This window comes from Oncorhynchus mykiss, chromosome 5, assembly GCF_013265735.2.
Source record: "Oncorhynchus mykiss isolate Arlee chromosome 5, USDA_OmykA_1.1, whole genome shotgun sequence".
Classification (NCBI taxonomy): domain Eukaryota; kingdom Metazoa; phylum Chordata; class Actinopteri; order Salmoniformes; family Salmonidae; genus Oncorhynchus; species Oncorhynchus mykiss.
Window position 1 is genome coordinate 46,002,009 of NC_048569.1, and position 22,314 is coordinate 46,024,322.

Here is a 22,314-nt window from a genome sequence, read left to right on the forward strand (position 1 = left end):
AAATATGCCAAAATACACACTCACAGAGCACACATACTAGATATACATGGTGAGCAAACATACTAGACATGCAGTTTCTGGACTGCCTTTTTCAAGTTGAAGTACCTACCCATTTTATGTGTGAATATAAGTATATCGGGGATTGGCAACTGGCAGCTTGCGGGCCAAAGGAATGCGGAACCCTTTTGACGGCCCTTGGATCAATGTTTTGGGGGAACTCAGTTGGGCTCTCAACTTACTGTTGCATGTTAGAATAGTAGAATACACAAGGTGTCATTTCGAAATTTGGTTGTGGATCAGCGCTTTGTCTCTTGTTATGTCACTCACTGATAGTCACTCAAGTAGCCCATGTCATCAAAACGTTTTGGTAAGTTAGTCTAGCAGTCAGCAGTGCAAGTATTCATGGATGCCAAGGGAAGCCAGGCTTCCCCAAGCAATGTACCAATAAAATGTACCAATGTAGCAATGTACCAATGTCTCTCTGTGTTTCATACATTTCCTTAAATTCGCAAGAGTCTGAGTGCATCTCACAGGAGAATAAATCAGAGAGAGCGAAACAGCGCCCCTCTGTCTCTCTATGTGTAGGCCATCTATCTGATGCTGTCTGGTCCAAACTAGCACGACATTGTTGCTGTCTGTAGCATTGAAGGCAAGGGAAGCCAGTGAGTTAAAAAAAAAAAAAAAAAAATGTTTTCAGCATTGATCTAAGCTGAACGAGCTCAACTGTAAATGGTCAAGAAAAGTGTCAAGGGAACCCGGCTTGGACTTGGCGTCACTCCTATCAAATTCCATTGAGAGCATACGTCATTGACAGAAAAACTTGAATTGCTGCATCTCGTTGTGTTGTTGTTGCTAGCTAGTCAGCTAGCTAAAATTGGCCATTTCCTAAATTAGCTATGGATTGAGATAGGGATTTGGACTTGTGGTTTTACTTAATTCTTCATACTGGCCAATGATTAGAACGGTGATTCTGATCCAAACATTAATTCATACATTGTTGTGTCCCTGGCCTGAGAGGATGGAAGTTCAATATGTAGCTAGATGTAAAAGGCTAATGTTAACTAACATTGCCCATTAATGGAAATTAGGCTAGCGAGCAAGAATTTTAGCCAGGTAGCCTAGGACAACAAAAAATAAAAGCGTGTACTGTATGATAGAGTGATAGACGTTTTGTCAACAAGAAAGAGAGGAGGATGGCATTGGTGTTTCTCTACAAGTAGGGTGAATCAAGATGTTTTTCTACTTGCACAAACGTGCACGCACACACACACACGAAAACACAAAAATCAGAACCATGGACAGCCACTTCATTTAGCTTATGTTGATTGGACTGAATTGTTTTTGGTATATTTTAGTTGCCACTGTATTAGACTAAGCAGAGGTGATTTGATGATGTTGAAATGTTGAAGTTGAACTGGTGCGGGAATAGCGGAGGCAGCTCCAGTTTTCTTTGCGACTCGCGGTAACTCTCTTTGGTTCTAAATCAATATTTGTTTATAGTGGTCCAAAAATGTAGGAAACATTAACTTGCTTGACCATGTTGTCGGTCATGACACTGTCTGTTACTGCACATGCAATATGCTTTGTGGACTTCACTGGACAGAGGTTGCTATCCGGTTTTGTGATAAAACAAAGGTGTGGTTGAATTTATTCTGCCACTGTGTCTTGATATTGTCTCGGGCCTTTAGGACTATATATCACGGTCGCAAAGCATATGAATTAGCAGGTTATAGAGCAAACAAGGCAATTATCACAACACACAGGTTGTAATATGGCTTCTTTTCTTTTTGATGGGACATCCCCAGTGATTTTACCCAAGCACTGCTACTGGAAGCCAGCTATTTAAACTTAGTGATCATGGTCGAATTACTGGCCGTGGGGCCCCCCCATTGATTTTGTTAGTAACTCTCAATCAGATATATTAAAACCTGCAAACATTTCTCTTCGCCCTATAGAAAAACGCACATGTGGGTACGCAAGACCTGCGAGCAACTGTGGCCCCTCACGATGAGTTCGGATTTTTTTGTGGCCCCCACCCCCATCAAAGTCGCCCATCCCTGAGGTGCTGTATATGAAAACAATCCCTCAACGCTGATGTATGCCTCCTTTATAACACTATTTCAGTATTAGCTATTGTAAGTTGAAGGTTTCGGTCATTGGCATTCAAGTTGGCTATTTCATTGTAGTTGGGCCCCCTTTTTCAACACTATTTCAGTGTAATGTTTCGAGTGAAAAGAGACTGTGAAGGAAGTAATGAAAGTGCAGTGTCCCCTCTCGGTTACAGTAGCCCTGCTTCTCGTGTGAGACTGGCACACAAAGTGGCACAGGCAGACATTAACTGACAGATATGCCCGCAGTATTTGCTCTCTGGCAGAAAGAAAGAGTTCCCATGGAAATTCTCAAGATGTTTTCTAACAGCTTGAGCAAGTGGGACCGGCAGAAAGCAAATACACATGAAACTGTGAGACTGCGACATTTTGGGCAGAAAGTGCCCCTCTTATCGCCCTTGTGGTTGCTTTCTCACGGTACCCTGATAAAGAGTCTGTGTCTGTCTGTCGGTCTGAGTTGAGGAATGGTACGGCAGTGTAATGGTGGGCAAATATCTGTGGAAGGAGAGAGGAGAGGATCCAGACCAGTAGACTGGATCAAAAGACTGGGCTATCTACTGCTTGCCTGCCTGGTCTTTCCTGCCTACACACACAAGGGATCCCTTGAGTTCTCCTCCAAGGCACCGAGGGACACACACTCATGCACGAGAACAGTAGCACAGTTAGCGGGAGTGATGAGCTCTACAGCAGGCTCGCACAACACAATCGCTAGTCCAAAAGATAATAACTTTCTGGGACTAACCACAAACATGACCAAGCCTGACCTGTTGAAGAGTGACAGACTCCATCCTGGCTGGAAGGGTGCTCTCATTTTATCTATCAATGTAGACAGGGCTCCAATTAATCTAGTTCCACAATGAGATAGGGTGCAGGCCAGGCAGCAGGCTGTTAGCCAGCCTGCCAGCTTAGTGGAGTCTGTCCCTAGCACAGTCAGTTTAGTCAGCTCAGTTTTCCCCATTGAGATGTGTCTGTGCATTAATGTAGGTCAGGCAAAACTAAACATGGCAGTGTTTGCCTTAGCAATCTCACTGGAATAAAGACCTCCTCCATTAATGTCATTAATTCAAGAGATTGTGATAATACCTTACATCTCAAAATGGCACAACTTAATATTAGATAAAACACTTCAATGGCAGTCATAGTCAATGAACTAATCACTGATCATAAACTTGATGTGATTGGCCGGACTGGAGCCTGGTTTAAGCCTAATTAATTTACTGCGTTAAATGAGGCCTCTCCTCCTGGTTACACTAGTGACCTTATACCCTGTGTATCGCGCAAAGGCGGAGGTGTTGCTAACATCACTTTTTATAGCTACTGTTTACAGACCTCCTGGACCTCGTAGTCATGGCAGATTATATTCACATGTTTGGTGACCTCAATATTCACATTAAGAATGCCCACAGACCCACTCCAAAAGGCTTTCAGTACCATCATTGGCACTCCACCAAATTGGAAGTCTTCTGACTAGCTTGAAAAGACAGTGCTGTGCAATATCGGAAGTCCCTTACTTCTGCTCGATCAGCCTACTTTTCCAAGCTGATTGAGGAGAATAAAAACCATCCAACATTTCTGTCGCAAAGCTAACTTAAAAGTAGCATTCTCCAAGTGAAGATTGTCTTCACTTCAGCAGTGATGAATTCATGAACTTCTTTGACGAAAAGACCATGATCATTAGAAAACAAATGACGGACTCCTCTTTGAATATGCATATTTTTTCCAAAACTCAGTTGTCTGCACAGAACTGCAGGACCTCGGATCAATGGAGACACTCAAGTTTTTTTAATCCTGTATCTCTCAAACATTCACTAAAATGTCCATGGCCTCTAAACCTTCCAGCTGTCTACTGGACCCTATTCCAACTAAACTACTGAAAGAGCTAATTCCTGTGCTTGGCACGCCGATGTTAAACATAATAAATGGATCCCTATCCTCTGGATGTGTACCAAACTCTCTAAAAGTGGCAGTAATAAAGTCTCGCCTGAAAAATCCAAACCTTGATCCGGAATATTCAAAGCACTATCGGCCCATATCGAATCTTCCATTCCTCTCAAGAAATTTTGGAAAATCCTTTGCTCACCAACTCACTGCCTTCTTGAAGACAAATAATGCATAAGAAACACTTCCGTCTAGGTTTAGACACGATCATAGCACTGAGACCACACTTGTGAAGGTGGTAAATTACCTTTTGATGGCTTCAGACCAAGGCTCTGTGCTCGTAGACCTTAGTGCCACTTTCAACAACATCAATCACCATATTCTTTAGATTCGAAACCCTAATTGGTCTACGAGGACAAATTCCTGCCTGGTTTAGCTCATCTCTGTCGGAAAGATATCAGTTCATCTTTGTGGATGGTTTGTCATCTGACAAATCAATGGTAAGTTTCAGTGTTCCTCAAGGTTCCGTTCTAGGACCACTATTGTTTTGACTCTATATGCTACCTCCTGGTGATGTCATTTTGAAACACAATGTCAACTTGTACTGCGATGTAGACGACGCACAATTGGGTTTAGAAATTGGGAAGTGGATGGAGGAAATTTTGTTACTTTTAAACTCAAACAAAACAGAGATGCTAGTTTTAGGTCCCAAGAAACAAAGAGATATGCTGTTGGATCTGACAATGAATTTTGATGATTGTACAGTTGTCTCATATTTCAAGAGCAGCTTCTTCGTAGCATTGCAAAAATCTGAAACATTTGTACAAAAATGATGCAGAAAAGCTCATCCATGCTTTTGTCACTTCAAGATTACAATACTTATCTCTGGCTACCAGATATAAGGTACTAAATAAACTTCAGTTAGTTCAAAATGTGGCAGCTAGAATCTTGACTAGAATCTTGACTCTAGCCTGGCTTCCTGTTAATGCTAGGGCTGATTTCAACGTTTTACTGTTAACCTAAAAGCATTACATGGACTTGTTCCTACTTATTTCTCCAATTTGGTCCTGCCATACCTACACCTGCTGTACATACCTATACTTCATTTCTACTCTTATTTGTATTTTTTACGTCTTATTAAATATAATATCTTGTGTTTTTCTTGTCTATAACTGTTCTGTACTTTGTCATGTATTTGTATGTTTTACAGTGCATTTGGAAAGTATTCAGACCCCTTGACCCCTTTTCCACATTTTGTTATGTTACAGCCTTGTTCTAAAAATGCTTAAATATTTTTTTCCCTCATCAATCCACACACAATACCCCATAATGACAAAGCGAAAACAGGTTTTTAGAAAATGTTGCACATTTATTAAAAATAAATAAATGAAATACCTTATAATACCTTATACCTTATCAGACTAGTCAAGATCAAGGGAACGATGAGCGGAGCAAAATACAGAGAGATCCTTGATGAAAACCTGCTCCAGAGCGCTCAGGACCTCGGACTGGAGCGAAGGTTCACCTTCCAACAGGACAACGACCCTAAACACACAGCCAAGACAACGCAGGAGTGGCTTCGGGACAAGTCTCTGAATGTCCTTGAGTGGCCCAGCCAGAGCCCGGACTTGAACCCGATCAAACATTTCTGGAGAGACCTGAAAATAACTGTGCAGTGACGCTCCCCATCCAACCTGACAGAGCTTGAGAGGATCTGCAGAGAAGAATGGGAGAAACTCACCAAATACAGGTGTGCCAAGCCTGTAGCGTCGTACCCAAAAAGACTCAAGGCTATAGTCGCTGCCAAAGGTGCTTCAACAAAGTACTGAGTAAAGGGTCTGAATTCTTATGTAAATGTGATATTTCAGTTTTTTTATTTGTAATACATTTGCAAACATTTCTAAAACTCCCTGGGCCAGGAATTTGTTTTTGTTTTGTCATTATGAGATATTGTGTGTAGATTGATGGGGGGGGGGGGGGGGGGGGGGGGGGGGGGGGACTATTTAATACATTTTACAATAAGGCTGTAACATAACAAAATGTGGAAGAAGTCAAAGGGTCTGAATGCACTGTATGTGGACCCCAGGAAGAGTAGCTGCTACATGTGGAGTAGCTAATGGGGATCCTAATCAACTATTCTAAACAAACAGCTGGAGGCAGGGCTTTCTCCTATAGAGCTCAATTTTTATGAAATGGTCTGCCTGTCCATGTGAGAGACGCAGAATCGTTCTCAACCTCTTCAGTAGATCCTATGATTGAGTGTAGTCTGGCCCAGGGGTGTGAAGGTGAACTGCAAGGCACTGGAGAGACGAACTCCCCTTGCTGTCTCTGTCTGGCCGGCTCCCCTCTCTCCACTGGGATTCTATTACAGGGGCTGAGTCACTGGCCTGCTCACACTAGGAGGGTGCATCACGTCATGCCAAGGTTTTCCCCTCTATACTAAACCTGAGTGGGTTGAGTCACTGAAGTGATCTTCCTGTATGGTTTTGCGCCCCCTCAGGCTCGTACAGTGGAGGAGATCTTCATCGGCTGTACTCAGCCTTGTCTCAGAGTAGTAAGTTGGTGGTCTGTTTATATCCCTTTGGTGGTGTGGGGGCTGTGCTTTGGCAAAGTGGGTGGGGTTATATCCTGCCGGATTGGCACTGTCCGGGGGTAACTTTTGACAGGGCCACAGTGTCCCCTGACCCCCCTTGTCTCAGTCCCCAGTATCTATGATGCAATAGTCTATGTGCCGAGGGGCTTCGGTCAGTCTGTCCTATCTTGTGTAATTCTCCTGACTTATCTGGTGTCCTGTGTGATCTTAGGTATGCTTCATCTAATTCTTCTCTCTCTCTCACTCTCTGTCTCTCCTCCCACCTGGTCATCCAGTTTCTGGTTTTCTGCCTACCACTAATGGAACCTTGACCAGTTCACCCAGACCTGCTGTTTCGACCCCTGCTTTCTCTTTCCCCCTCTCTCTCTCTCTCTCACCTGCTGACTCAACCTCTGAATGCTCGGCTATGAAAAGCCAACTGACATTTGCAGCTGACCTGTTGCACCCTCTATAACCACTGTGACTATTATTTGACCCTGCTGGTCAACGTTTGAACATCTTGAAGAACGATCTGGCCTGAACGGCCAGATCCACCGACACATCCAGAAGAGGACTGGCCACCCCTTGGAACCTGGTTCCACTATAGGTTTCTTCCTAGGTTCCTGCCTTTCCAGGGAGTTTCCTAGCCACTGTGCTTCTACATTTGCATTGTTTACACTTTGGGGTTTTAGGCTGGGTAGCTGTATAATTTGTTTCCTGCATTTGTTTTTTACTAAACAGTATCCTACACTCTAAATAGTATTTTGAACGATAAGTAGGCTGTGCATTAGTTTTAGTAAGGGAGTGAACGGGTAACACGGAGCAAATCAGATCTCTGAAATGTAAATGGACGGCCCTTACTTCAGCAAAATATGTTTTACCTAAACCCTCCCTTGACACTTAAAAAAACGAACAAGTAACCCTCTCCTATACCCAAAAGAATAATTAAAACATTAAAGTGGATAACAGAGAACATGTCTACCGTTTACCCTCTCTTCTTGGACAGACCAGAGTCTTAGATATGCAGATGTCCTTTAAGCATTATATGGCAATGCAAGAATTTTGATTAAAACACAGGGCTGCAGGCCAGAAGGTTGTGGGTTCACAGACCACCATGGAGTAGTGGTGGAAAGATCTCCTTTATAGTAAAAGCATTGCATGAAACTATCATCGTATTTCATGCAATTCTATGTCATTTTACATATTAGATTCATCTTTTTTAATACCACACAAATTACCCGAAATTACAGGGTAAGAATGGACAGTGATAGGTCTATGTGTCATATGTCTCCAATGCCAAATCAGTGTACTGTTTGCAACAAAACTGTCCCTGTTTGCAAATAATTACATCTGAGACGTCATTAGGAATCCGAGCATGGTACTTTCAAAAGTTAGGCCTACCTTTCCACCCCATCCTCCTGGTTACTCTTCTTCTGTGGCTTAACCCAAGGAGAGAAGGTCACAAGTGTTTCCCTAAAAGCTATCTGGGTTTCAACCTCTATTGTTCAGAAAGTGAATAACTCCCAAGCAGTCCATTTTTTGTTTCCTCGGCTATAGAAAGTTGTAGTTCAGCCTCTGACTGTCAAAGAAACGAAAAAAAAAATCATACCCCCACCGGAGTAAAAGTCTTCCCCAGGTATTTTACAGTTTGTTTCTAGCATAAAGCATCTCGGACTAAAGCGCTGTTGTGGATCACTTTAAATAATCGGATCGGTTTTTATTTTCTTCAAAATCTTACGTTAACAGGGGTTAGGGCCTGTGCATTTTGCCATTTTCTTTAATAAAAGGTAGGCATATGGCAGTGGTTGCCAACCGGTCGATCTCGCTCGATTGGTCGATCTTCGAAGAATCCCTAGTCGATCCACCAAACATGTCTATAGAAAAGCCAACGATAAAGGCTTTTACGCTCCTTTTTTGAAATGCATTGTGCGCTGTTGGACGGTAGGTGCACTTGATTCGGATGCCCGGCGCACAGGTTAAGCAAAGTGTTCCCATTTTGAACCATTTAAACTCTGCCTGCCTGGCAGACCTGTGGCTAAATCGAGTGTGGCTACTGCACTGGCCAATTGGATAGCTCAAATCACTGTGCCTGCAGAGCTTCCATGACCCCAGCAGAGAATCAGAGCCCAGCAGAGAATCAGAGATGGGGGGCAGCATCTGGCACACATCAATACATAGCCTAATAAGCAACTCATTCTAAAACACTGAGAAATATTGACATTTCATCAATTACAAATTACATGACCCTCCCCTGGACTAGATTTAAATAATACTAAACCCTCCCCTGGACGGAAATTGAAAAAGCCCTTATTCCCTTATCCCTTATTTTCCTCCAGGTACCCATTCTGTCCATTTCGATCCATCCAAGACAGATTTCAGACACAGCAAGTGACCACTGGGAGTGCCTGTGCGCATGTGTTGCAGAGAAAGAGGGACGGGGGATCGGTGCATGGGGCATAAGGAGGAAGAGCAGGAGGAGCAGGAGAAGTGTGTGTGTGTGTGTGTGTGTGTGTGTGTGTGTGTGTGTGTGTGTGTGTGTGTGTGTGTGTGTGTGTGTGTGTGTGTGTGTGTGTGTGTGTGTGTGTGTGTGTGTGTGTGTGTGTGTGTGTGTGTGTGTGTGTGTGTGTATGAACACTATGACACTGATAGGTTTGTTGTGTAAGGACAACACAATGGACTGCCCAGTCCCAGCAGAAACTCCCATCCCTCACGTTTTGTCGAAAATATCCCTGGTGTGGGGACTCAACTCAATGGCAAATCATTTAGCTTGTGCTGGGTTTATGTCCTGTTGTAGTCTATATAGCCCGATTGCCCCATTGTGGGTGTTTTGTGTTTCTTGTTGAGTTTGATATAGTGGTGTTGAGGGATTGTGATGGGTCTGATGATGTAACTGTCTCTAACACACACACACGCACGCACGCACGCACACACACACACGATAACAGAAGAAAGAGGCGCAAGGCTGCCTGCAAGGCACTGAATATTGTTTGAGAAAAAACAGCGAGTGTCACTTCTTAAACCGCTGCTGCACTGCGTTGTGAAATGCAAATGTGCCAAGGTTTTTCAGGGGAAAACAGAGTCGGGGTTTAGAGACGAGAATTTAGAGTCAGGAGGCGTTTATTGCTCACAGTGGTTTCTGTACAACGTTCTGAAATAACAAGGCATCCGATTTGCGAAGGTTGTGTTCTTTCACTGTATGTCCATGTGTTAGAGGATCACAAATAAAACAGTTGCAGAAAACAACTGCGGAATAGAGCGGTTGATATTATCAGATTCACGTCCGAGGAACAGAGAGCTTAACCAGATATGCAGAATTATTAAGGCAACAGAGGGATGGGGGGAGATGGGTTGAGATAGGGGGACTGCATCTCTGTTTCTCACCCCTAGCCCTCCTCCCCCTTTATCCCCTCTATCCACTCTTGGCTCTTCATTCTTCTCCCCTTCTCCACACCTCCCCACTTCTCTCATTCAGCGTCTCTGTCCCCCCTCTCCCGCTCTCTCTCTCCCCCTCTATTTTCCTTCAGGCCTCCCCTCCCGGCCTCACCCTGAGTCCCAGCAGTGTTGGGGAGAGGGGGGCCCGGGGATGGGCCAGGGGTACTGAGGGGGGGATGACAATGGGGAGAATGGGAGATTGCGGTAAGGGGGCATGGTGAATAGGGCCATTCAGTGTGCCCAGCCAAACAGAAAAGCATCTCCCCTCTCACTTCAAACCCTGAGTTTCACTCTGTACAACTAGCCCTTTATTCTCCGTAATTACTCTCCAACACACATGGAGCCATGCACGCGCAAACTCTCTCTCTCTCTCACACACACACACACACACACACACACACACACACACACACACACACAAAGAAGTGCAAGCACGGCGAAACACAAATACAAACACGATGAAGCCTAGTAGTATATGCTACATATGTATCATGCAATATACAGCATACTGAAGTCAAAATATAACGAATCCTCCTACATGTAGTTTAATACCCAGTGTTTATGACACAGTCATAGACTACACAGTATCATCCACATCATGAGTGTTGGAGCCATCCATCTAAACTCTCCTTGTTAGCTATATATGTGCATGAAGTATATACTGAGGTACAAATGTGAACATAACTACACCCATCCAGTGTTTATTGCATAGTGCTACACTACACAGTAAGTATCATCCACATTATTCCTGAGTGTTGTTGCGGTCCAGTTAAACTCTACTGAGCTCGTTAACCTACATTAAGACCATGCTTATAGGCTGTCATGTCTAGGGCTGTTGTGTTGGGATGGGGGCTAGCTGATCCTTGTGTATTAAGTACATAGAAAGAATCATTGTTTCACTGTATTATACATTATTAATATTTGGTGTGGTTGGCAGCATATGTCAAGCAACGCGGGAGAGAGGAGCATAGATTTAGGCTTATATATCAACAAACAGTAAGTACAAGGGTGCAGTCAAATGGCATACTCTTAATGATCTTTCAGAAACTTTGACACAACCAAAAAATATTTCCAGCAATATCCATACAGGATCCTTGCATCTATTTAATTGCTGCCATTCAGTCTTCATTTTGTGGAGTTTTCAATGCATTATAGGCGACCTAATCCTGGAACCCAGCACCAAGTCTTGGAACACAGCTTGACACGTGAGACGAGCTCTCGAAGAAACTCCAAACTATGTCAATGTTGTGTTGTTGCAGAGCTGAGTATGCTTGGGATCGGCAGACCTCCCCACCACACATACACACATCCATGGTGTCCAGCTGGGCCCGGGTCAGGAGACAGAGATCCCCACAGACCCCGGAACATGTGGGGGAGGGGAGGGGGGGGGGGGTTTGACCCTGCCCTGCGAGGGAGCTTCATACCATCAGGCTCTCTCCAACCCCCTCCAGCCCGTCCAGGAGTGGACTGGGACAAGAATTCGGCCCTGGCAGTTTATCCACATTGCTCGCGCCCCCACCTCCCAGGCGGGCCACCAGCCTACACACACACCTCATCCCCACACGTACACCCTTTATTCTTGCCCATTCTGTAATGCCCAAGTCATTTTTACCGGGTGGGAAATTGTCATTGCTCCAAATTGGTGTAAAACTGGATAATAAAGGGGATTCGCACAGGTATTGCTGTATCTCGTGCCATATAGTTAGAGTGTTTTTAACAACTGGATTAGTAGTGTTCTTCTTTAGCTTCTTAAAGGGAGTAAAGTACAAATATCCATCCAAAGTTTGTGGACAGTGTTTCAGTCTGCACTCAGGGTAAGTATGGTTTCTTGGAGAACCAAAACATTGCAGCCCTAATTTGTGCAGACCAGTAGTACCACAGTAGGTTTGGAAGTTGCAACCCCCCCCCCCCCCTGAAAGTCTATGCCTTGGTTTTCTGTTGCTCCAGATCAAATTTGATAGAATCTTTCTGATCTTTGGGGGGAAATAAAGGTGGTGGAGCGAGAGGGATTGATTGAAATGCATAAAGAAATTTGGGCAGAATATTGATCTTAATGATATTTGTTCTACCAATAATAGACATAGGCAATGATGTCCAACTGTTGGTGGATTCTGTTACACTCGTTACCATGGGTTCGTTATTTGTTGAACTCATGGAGCAAATTTCTGTTGTGATTTTAATACCAAGATATGTGAAACCTCCGTTCTGTATTCAGAAATAATGCTGTACAACTGGATTCAGTCTCTCTTGCTTGTTGAGGGAAAGGATAGCAGATTTGGTTTTGTTAACTTTAAACCCAGAAAACTGACCAAAGTTGTTATTTAAATTGGAGAGGGAAGCTAGATTGCAAATAAGTGCCTGTCATATGTGTTCCCCTGAATCAACACATACCCGAAGTGTTCATTATTATTGCAGGGCTACAGACTAACTCTTTACCCTTGTGTCGCCGGTGCCACTACCTTTTACAGTTGGTGGCACCAGCCCATGATTTTGTCGGACCCAAATCATGAATAATCATATTTTAAAGTAATTCATAGTGCTTCATGAATAAATACTGTCGAATAAATAGACTACAGAAGTTATTTCATCTAACACGCCCAAGCAGGAATGCATGATTCGAGATATTTTGAAGTTCAAACCAATCCACTGATTGCCATGAATTTCGGTTTGACCCATGAGACCTACAGGCCTACAGGCCTACAGTATGCCCTTGCAATGGCTGGAGTGCATTTCGCGCACGCATTGCTCCATATCTCAAAGCCATGTCAAATATCTTAGTTGTAAAATAGTTGCTTTTGAGCTGAATACTATAGCTACAGAAAGCTGACCCTCCGCACTTCGAGAAGGACAAGGGGATGGTACTTTCAAAAGCGGTGTTTTTTTTGCGCTATTGCATTTTGTAATACACCGGTCAGAATTAATTTTTCTCTTGAGCGCATGGGGGGGGGGAGAAGAGAGTGGCACGCTCATGACAACAGTAGGACCCCGGTGAGAGCACAGGCACAGAGGCAGGGCAGACACTTTCATTACAGGAATCATTAGGATAATGCACTTCCCTGTTTGACCAAATCATTGTTTTAGCAGCCCCCCCCCCCCCCCCCAAAAAAAAAAACCTTTCATTTTTTGGGGCTGTCTAACTGATGACAGAGCCTCCTCCAGCCCCCCAGCCTTCTGCGGTATCCCCTTCATGGGCTCCTTAGGGAAGGAGGCCCGGAGAAGGTTGGGTTGGGGGATAGGGGTATGGAGGGAGGGATTGAGGGAGGAAGGAGGGGAGTGGTGTCTGATCAAATGGCCCTGCTGCAGCCTGTTGCATGGATGTGGCCCAGACCAGACGCTCTGTTCTGTGCACGAAGGAGACCCACATACTCATAAGCGTGTGCGTGCGCGGGCACAAAAGGGGCTGTGTAGGAATGAGCCAAACAGTGGCAGAGAGAGGAGACGCAACACAAAGGGCGGGACAAAAGATGCAGCAGGCAGCAGGAGAGTACCGCGATGTGACGTGGGGGGGAGACGGGGGGCGAGGGCCAGTGGGTCAGGGGGGAAGAGGGAGGGAGGTTTGATGCTCCATATGGGCGCTCCCCTCGCCTTCCTCGCCCTCTCTGTGCAAACAGGCAGATGTCACATGGGCCGGCCCCGCCCCTATGGGCCAGCGGGTCACGACACACACAGAGGCATGGTGGGGTAAATAACAGAGCAGGAGGAAACAGGAGAGAGAGGCTGGGGCCCAGCCCAGCTGCCTGCCTGCCAGAACAGCAACACCACAATACACACACACATGGTTATAGTCATACACACACAAATGCTCATTTAAATACACACACACATACTCATACACACAGGCTGGCACGCATACACACATAATCACACATATATGCTCATACGAACAGACATACTGATAGACACATACACACACACCACCGTATACATGTACACAAACAAATGCACATATCCATGCATGAAATACACACACACACAGAATAAGCACAACCACTATCATCCTCAAATGCATCCACTAACGTTCCCTGATGTCACTAGAGCATAACCCCGCTTCCAACTTTTTCTGTCAACCGCTGATCATTATTTGACTTCCTTCTCGCTATATCTCTCCCTCAACTTGTCAACTATGTACCTAAAATAATGCTCGGCACAATAACAGAATGTAAACTAAATGTAGAGCTCCCTCAGCCATATGGCGTGTTGAAGAAGGGGGTAGTGTGTGTGTGTGTGTGTGTGTGTGTGTGTGTGCTTGCCGCGTGTGTGTACGTTTGTGTGCGCACGCACACACACAAAGGCTTGAGACAGGTGTCACTTAGTAGGCTTGAGTAGGGTTACTTTACACACTGCAGTGACAGCTCTCCCCTTAACACCAGAGTATAAAACGGATTTGAATGAGAAAGGGGAGGACAGGGGGAGAGGCACGGGGAGGGAAGTGGGGCGGAGGGGCATGGGGGAGGGGGACTCCCCTTGTGTAACAGGTCTGCTGCTCGGAGCCTCCAGCATGTTATGGAGATGGAGGAGAAGAAGGGTCACCCCTCTGTTCTGTTCACTCTCACTCTCTCTATCCCTTTGCTGCAGCTCTGCTCTCCTCCTTCTCTCCCATCCCTTCCCTTGCCCGGGCCGTCCCTCAGCTCATTAGCATAGCAGCTGCAGAGTGCAGGGTGGGGACAGGGCAGGTTTGGGAATGGGGGGGGGGGGTCGCTGAGGGGAGGCAGGGAGTTTAGACGGGGCTCCAGTCAATGGCACGGCGTCTGGGTCGTGAATAGAGCTGAACCAAGACCCAGCAGCCCAGACAAAAGAGGAGGGGAGAGAAGAATGAATGAGTGAATGGGGGCGGCTTGTCACTGCGCTATGGAAAAGCACAGAATGGAGTGATAGAATGAAAGTAAAAGTTCAAAAAAGGAGCAGAGGGCAAGGAATGAACCGGCCTGGCCATCTCTCTCTCTCTCTCTCTCTCTCTCTCTTTTTCTCAGGAAGTGAGCAGAGCAGTCTTTGTGGTAGTCGAGTGTTTAGCGACAGACACGTTTTTGTTTTATTCTGGGAGAAAAGTGCCGAGGTCAGCGCCTTTTTAAAACGCGCTGATAAACCCTCCTGTCAATCCCATGTGCAGACGTGGTGATTTTACCCAAAGACAGCTTCACAGTACGTATCCAATCACATGTTAAATGCAATAGGAAACCCTTTGCACTCAATCCCCAGGTGTGTATTCGGATGACTCTTTAGCTGCTTCTGCACAATCCTCAAGACATCGGTGGAATTTGCCTGCATAAACTGCACATATGATCCTATTGACAATAGCAAAGAATGATCAACAGTTGGTGGTTTGTTGACCATAAACATGCGTGTCTTGTATGACTATGGTAATTTGCAACAGTAGTTGTAATAGATGAATCATTTAATATGGTACTATATTCTAATATAGTTTCTCTCTATAGGTCACAAAGCCCTCATCAGCCTTTAATACTTGGAAACACCACATACTCGATGTGATAAAGGGTTTCTCATGTTGCCTACCAACCTACCTTCTTAAAATAATTGAACATCTCTGCCTGCCCACTTCCAATTGTGTCATAAAAACAGTCCTTCAATTGATGAGGAAGTGATTTGAATTTAAAATCCAGACGTTTAATAGCCTTTGACAGAAATAGCTTCTCCTTTCCATCTTATAGAAGTTATTGAAAATAGTTTTTACAACTATTGAATTGGTATTTCAATCTTCTACCAAATAAAAGCCCAATCTGGCCCTCATACCATCATGGCCACCTAATCAGCCCCAGCTTCCATTTGGCTCATTCATCCCCCCCATTCCTCCTCTCCCTTGTAACTGTTCCCCAGGTTGTTGCTGTAAATGAGAATGTGTTCTCAGTCAACTTACCTGGTAAAAATACAGGTTAAATAAAGAATATAAAGCTGACTGCCTTCAATTTTAATTGACCCCAACCCTGCATAAAAAAACATTTGGGCCTATTTGCTGTGTGTTCGGAAGTAGACGCCTGAGGAACAGTTTTCAGAGAGCGCAAGATCACAACAAAAGTGGACATTCGGGATTTGCATGCATGGGTTTGGCTGTAGATAATGCAATCCTCTGGAGGTGCTGGCTGTAGGAACAATTCAGTTCAGTTCCCCATGTTCGTTCCCCTCTGCTGAAGTATGAGAGAGCCTGACAACGGTACTGCTAACACATTCACCACCCACCCAAAGCAAACACAAAACATGGATTGAGCAAATTAAACCACCGGCTGCATGAGATCTCTGGCAGATAGGTTTGAGTGTGTGTACTTTCACACCCAGCTTCTTTCAGGCAAGACGAACACACACCCCACTGAAACACACACACCGGCACAAAAAAAGAGTCATTTTCTCTCTCTCCCTAGCTTCAGTCTCAGTTCTCCCACTCGCTATCTCTCTCTCTCTTTTTTTTTTTCTCACTCTCTCTCTCATTCTCTTTTTATTGGGTGGACTCGGCTAAAATAATTTCCAAATCCCTGCTCTGATGTGCGACGGGCAGGGCAGGCACATGAAGAATCTATTAGCGGGCCTCTGCTCTGCTGTGTAGCTGCTCTGCTCTGGGACAGTGGCCAACTCAGCCGGCGGACAATAGGAATTCAACTCAACAAAAACATCCTGCAGAAGTGAGGGCGAGCGAAAGAGACAAATAGAAGGACGGGGTGGGGGGGGGGGGAGCAACGCAGATAGAGAGTGCAAGAGAGAGAGAGAGGGAGAAGGGGGGTGCAAGCAGGAGAGAAAGAGCGAGAGGGAGGGAGAGACAGAGGGGAAGGCAGAATAGAAGGACAAGCAGCCACTATGTGGTCTCGAGCCAACAGCAGGGGTGAGTTTGGTCCTTTAACGCAAAGCATGAGTAATCCGGGTTTATGTCACATGTATCAAGAGCTACACTCCGTGCACGCAGACAGAGTACCAGATCATTTAAAAGCAATAGGCAGATATGAGTCTAGAGGCATCAGACCAAGTCTAAGAGCAACCGTTGCTTATCACACCTCTATAACTATGCAGTGTACTAGTATAAAACTCAAGGAAACGCGTACGCATTCGTTTACAGAGGACATGCACGACTATGTTGTTGCCCTCCAATGTTGTATGAGCATAGCAGACAGCATTTTCTGAGACCTCAGAAATGGTACGCATTTCAACTTTGTAAAACGAGCACCCTTAGTAAGCCCGTAAACAGGTTTATGTATGTATATGCAAAGTATGGGTAGTGGAGTAAAGCTACAGAGGAAAGGAGACACACAGAAAGGGAGGGAGAGAGAGAGCGAGGGAAAAGGAGAGAAAAACAGACAGCGTGCACAGGGGTTTAACAGAAAGCAGAAGATGGATGGTGTTGCAGAGCCACTGAGCTGAGCTAGGGACCTACCCCAGTCTACACACACACACACACAGAGAGAGAGTAACATAAAACTTGCACAAACACACACACTGGGGAGGGAACCCTGCCTTCTCTTAAACCAGAACTACCCACAATCCTGTGCATAGCTCTTTTATCCAGAATGTGAAAAGAAGGAGGCCGACTGAATGACAAAAGGAGAGAATGGGGATCCGGGCGAGGCTGGGTCTGAGAGGGAGAGGAGGGGGTGAGGTGGGCTGTGCCCCTCGCCATTCTTCTCTACGGGAAACGGGGTGGGATGGCCCGCCTGGGCTGGGGGTGGAGTAGGGAAAAATAAACATATGCATAGACACAACAGAGAGTTTAATGATTTCTTTACTGGCTTGTACACAAACGTACAAAAATATTACAGCACTCATTTCCTCACCACACATCATCATGATCACAGTGTTGCAAATGTTCAAAAAGAAAACACAAACAAATACAAAAAAAAAATGTAATCACACTCAAAATCAAACACGATGGAGCAACTGCATCACTCAAGAAACTCACGACATTTGTTTTTGTGTCGCTCGGGAAAAAAAGCTAAACAAAAACAGAACATGCCCCCCCCCCCCCCCCCCCCCCGAAAAAATATGTCAGCACTTTACCTCATTCATTTACACCTATCCAGGCATCCACTCTTGGGCCATAAATGTTATGACACTGTTGAGTAGAGCATCTATACACCGTGCAATTTCTTTATGTAACAATGATCTTACCATCAAATGTATTTTACCACTTTCATAACAACAGGAGGAGGCAGCACTTCAAAAAAGAAAGTGCACCAAGATATTTTTTCAGTGTATATATACATACATATATATATATATATATATATATACCCGATCACAGAGATACACAGAAACAACCTTTGCAAAAACAATATTTCACAAAGTTAACAAACAAAAGACATTACAACCTGGAGCCTTTTTTATACAATAGTATTTTGTTGTGTTCCTTTTTTTCTATTCAGAAAAAAAATGAAATGTTGACTTGATAAAAAGCCAAATCAACGACAGTCATCAGTGCAATATTAAACAAATATATATATATAAAAAAAAACGATCAAGTTTAAGACCAGCGATGCATATTTTTTTGTTCCGCTAATACCAATCTATCCCTTGATGTTTCTTTCTATTGCTCTAGTTTGTTTATCCAGGTATATGGAAGGACAGTCCTTATTCCCTGATGTCCCTCTACTCATGGTAGGCAGAGCAGACCAAGGTCGCAACACAATGCCACACACAGGAGGAGAGGAGCAGGCCTCACACGTGACACAGGCCTGGGCAGGGGGACAGCTCAGCTCGCTCAGGACACAACCGTCAGATGTATGCAACACACACACACACACAGACTCACACACATGAACACGTGCACATGCATACATGCGCATGTGTACACTCTCACACAAGGCTTCTCATTAAATGACTGTGATGCTATCGGGTTTTATATATCTTTCACTCACTGTTGGCCATTGAGTAAAATAAAAAATAAACACAAATTAAAAAGTAACATACAAGCAGCATAGAAACAAATATTAGGGTGACATGACTTTCAAAATGTAGCAGGCAGTTTTTTTAAACCAATTGTTTTTGATATCCTGCAATAGTCATGTTGATTAATAATAGGTTTACACTCCTGCTCAGTAGTAACTAATTCTAAGCCTCAGCTCCTGCAGTTACCCGGACAAGCACCAGGGGGGGGGGGGGGGGGGGGGTTAAAAAGCTCCGCATTTTGTGCAATAAAACTCCCTGTATTTATAAGTTATGAAATAAAATTCCAATTTTGTGACTAAATAGAAACTTTAAAAAGGATGACGATATAATCCGTTCACCGATTTAAAAAAAAAAAAAACATTTGCAATGTGTGTTTGCAACCATACCTTTACAGAAAGGCAAACCCCTTTGCTTGTCACATTACCATTTGGTAGTAGTAACTGTAAATAGTAACTATTGCTTTGCAGAACAAATACCATAGTTGTCCCCTAGCCTAAATCTGTGGTTTGAATAACATTGCCTTGGGGCCTTACTGCCAAAGTATCTGTTACTTGAATGTCTGTGTGAGTATGCTCATTATGTTGGCCTAGACAAGGTTGGGGATAGGCTACAGGAATCTTTGAGTGACTTCCTATATTGGAGTGTTGTGGAGTGAGCAAGAGTCCAATGATTTTGAATACTTTACAGTCGAGGTAGCTGGTAAAGAAAACCAAACGTGAAGTTCATCAGAGAAAAGAATAGTCTCTCCAGCGCAGACAAATTTAGGCTAATTGGGACATGATGGGATCTCCACACGGGACAGTTTATACTACGATATGAGAGTCCGAAGCAGCTTTATAGGTCACCCTAAATATTTTAAAACGTAATAGATTTGATTTGAGAGAGAGGAGAAAAAAAAAGAACCACAACATATTCAAAATGCATCTTCTCAATGTACCTTCATAAATAGAACCCAGCCTGCATTCACAGTGATGACCAGGGTGTTGTTCGTTAAAATACTGAAAGGAGATAAAGTGAATTCCAAATGCGACTTTCCTGACGTTTTGATACAAAGCGAAAGCAGCGGTTTAATAGTACATTAACCATTGACACTGGTCGCACTGGCCTGAAAATACGTTGATGCCAGCCAAGCAGCCTGTTTGATGAAGGCAGAGCGCATTTAGCTACTTTTTTTTATATATATATATAAAGAAACAAAGTAAAGCTATTGTGTACAGTACTTAACAACATTAGGTACATTGCTGTTACAATGAATACACATCTGGAAAAGCAAATTGGATATATCATAATGCCGCACTTTGAAATAGATCAAATCCTTTAATTTAAAAAAGAAATATAAAAGCCAAATAGATGATGGCATTCATTCCCCGTGCTCACCTCTTCTTCCCTTTCATATAGGCTATTCCAGCATGCAGCCACAGCATCAAGTGCCATCTTTTAGTATATCAAATAATTTAAAAGGGTCCTAACAAGTGAACAGCGTAGCTACAGGTCGACACCTCAAAAACAAAGCCCAATAAAGAAGCGTTTCAATGAAACAGCGGCAACAAAGATGGAACGTCCATCGCCGCGTAAAACTAGGCTGCTATCTGGCCTCGGGACCCAAACACCGGCTTAGTTATTTTTATGTCCCAATCTATTATACACATTCAAGAAAAAAAAAGCTTTAGTACCAACCCACCAAAATGGCGTTTATTTTTTTCAAGATTCATGCTGAAGCAGATACAAGAACCATGTGGTGTTTGACTCACGAGTCAGAGAGACCCGGATTTGGTTTTGATGAAAGGTAATTTACTGTGTGTTTTTAGGCTGTAATTTGGAACAACTATGTACAGATCGAAACGCAAGTTTACAAAAGCCTGGCTTTCCGTGTGTTTACCTGACAGCAGTGTAGCAGATCACCGTGCGCCAGAGGAGTACTTTGCCTTAGTGATGAGGTATAGGACTATGTCTTGGTGTCCTCCAAAAGCGGCAATGTGTAAGGCACTCCACCCTTCCCTGTTCGCCAATCGAATATCGGCTCCGAATTTCACCAGCAGTTTTACAAGTTCGAGATTCCCGTCGATGACTGACTGATGCAACGCCGTCTGTCCTTCGGGCCCGAAGGAGTTGACATTGAATTCGCAGTTTGTCATGTTCTGGAGCAACGAGTGAAGTTCCTTTGTGTTGCCTTGCTTCACCGCCTCTTGGAATACTCTCTGAGGCGCTGAGCAAGTTGATACATCCCCCTGACTCATTGTGAAACCAGGATAGGTATAGCTCCTGTGTCGTTCTATGTGATAATCACTGTATGGGTCTCTGGTGTGGGAATAGTGCCCAGATACTGGATTACTACCAGTTATGAGGCTCTTTAAAAATAAAAATAAATCGTATGCTATAGATAAAATAATACGAACACAATATATCCCAAACAGGACATAGACAAAATAACACACTTGGTGTGCAAAAGGTTGTCAATGGTTGCGAAATCCAAAATCCCGTCGCAGTGTGTAGCCTAGTCTCCTCTTGCCTTCGTTTCCCTCCCTTGTAATAGCAGCACCAGGTAGTATAGGCTATATTGCAGAGATGGAACAGAGCGACAGTTGAAACCTTTCTTCTGTTGCTATTACTGGAAGAACAGCCACGGTATCAGTATCTCCAAACACGGTGAATTTACCCTGCAGGATCCTGGAGTCGCGGCAGTTCGTATGGCAAGGGTAGCTGTGTGAGACAGGTACGATCCACATAAATACACTGAACAGGGCTATATACTCCTAACGTTTACATTCCAACATCGACATCAAAAACACGTTTTATGCACACTTTACACATAAGGTTCAGATACAAAATCCAATAATTGATGTTGTAGATTAAATATAATATATTTCGGTACTTGCCTGTGAGAATTGGACGGATCCTGGCGGCGACGTAGTATGAAATTCCCCCGCGTGCCCCGTGTTGCGTGTACTTCGTGCGGTCCCAGTGAGTCTCTGCTCCACAGTGCGCACGATGGGGATATTTTACGCGTCGTTAATTTGCATAACAATTGTACACAATAGAATCAACTCTTGTGAAATGTGCGGAAACCGAGGGAGGTAATAGGCTACTGGGTCCGTTTGGGGAGGGTCTAGAAGCGGTGAAACCGTAGAGCAAGGCGTGGTCTCTTGGAACCAAATGTCCCGTATAAATAAAATCAAGCGGAATCTATAAAATTGTCTCTCTTTTCTTTTTACTCACTCAAGAGAGAAACGCACTCACAAGAGAGACGTGACTCAAACGGGGAGTATGGTGTTGACATCGTGAAAAAATGCGGAGAAACAAAATGCAGAGAAAAGCAATATAATGCTGTAGTTGTTGAGCAGCAGATCGAAAGTATAACCCGGAGTAGGCTCTTGCGCATGGAGTCATAATACACGTTCCAAAAACGTATTATTATCGATGAACGACTAGTTAAACCACAGACGA

General features: G+C 44.2%; 1 protein-coding gene across 1 annotated transcript; it reads right to left on the bottom strand.

Annotated features, from left to right (window-relative positions):
• Positions 1-17,689: 17,689 nt before the first annotated feature.
• Positions 17,690-21,569, bottom strand: LOC110523950 (notch-regulated ankyrin repeat-containing protein A). Its single transcript, XM_021603113.2, has one exon. It carries the CDS (start codon positions 21,105-21,107, stop codon positions 20,769-20,771), a length of 339 nt encoding a protein of 112 aa, XP_021458788.1. The 5' UTR covers positions 21,108-21,569; the 3' UTR covers positions 17,690-20,768.
• Positions 21,570-22,314: the final 745 nt, after the last annotated feature.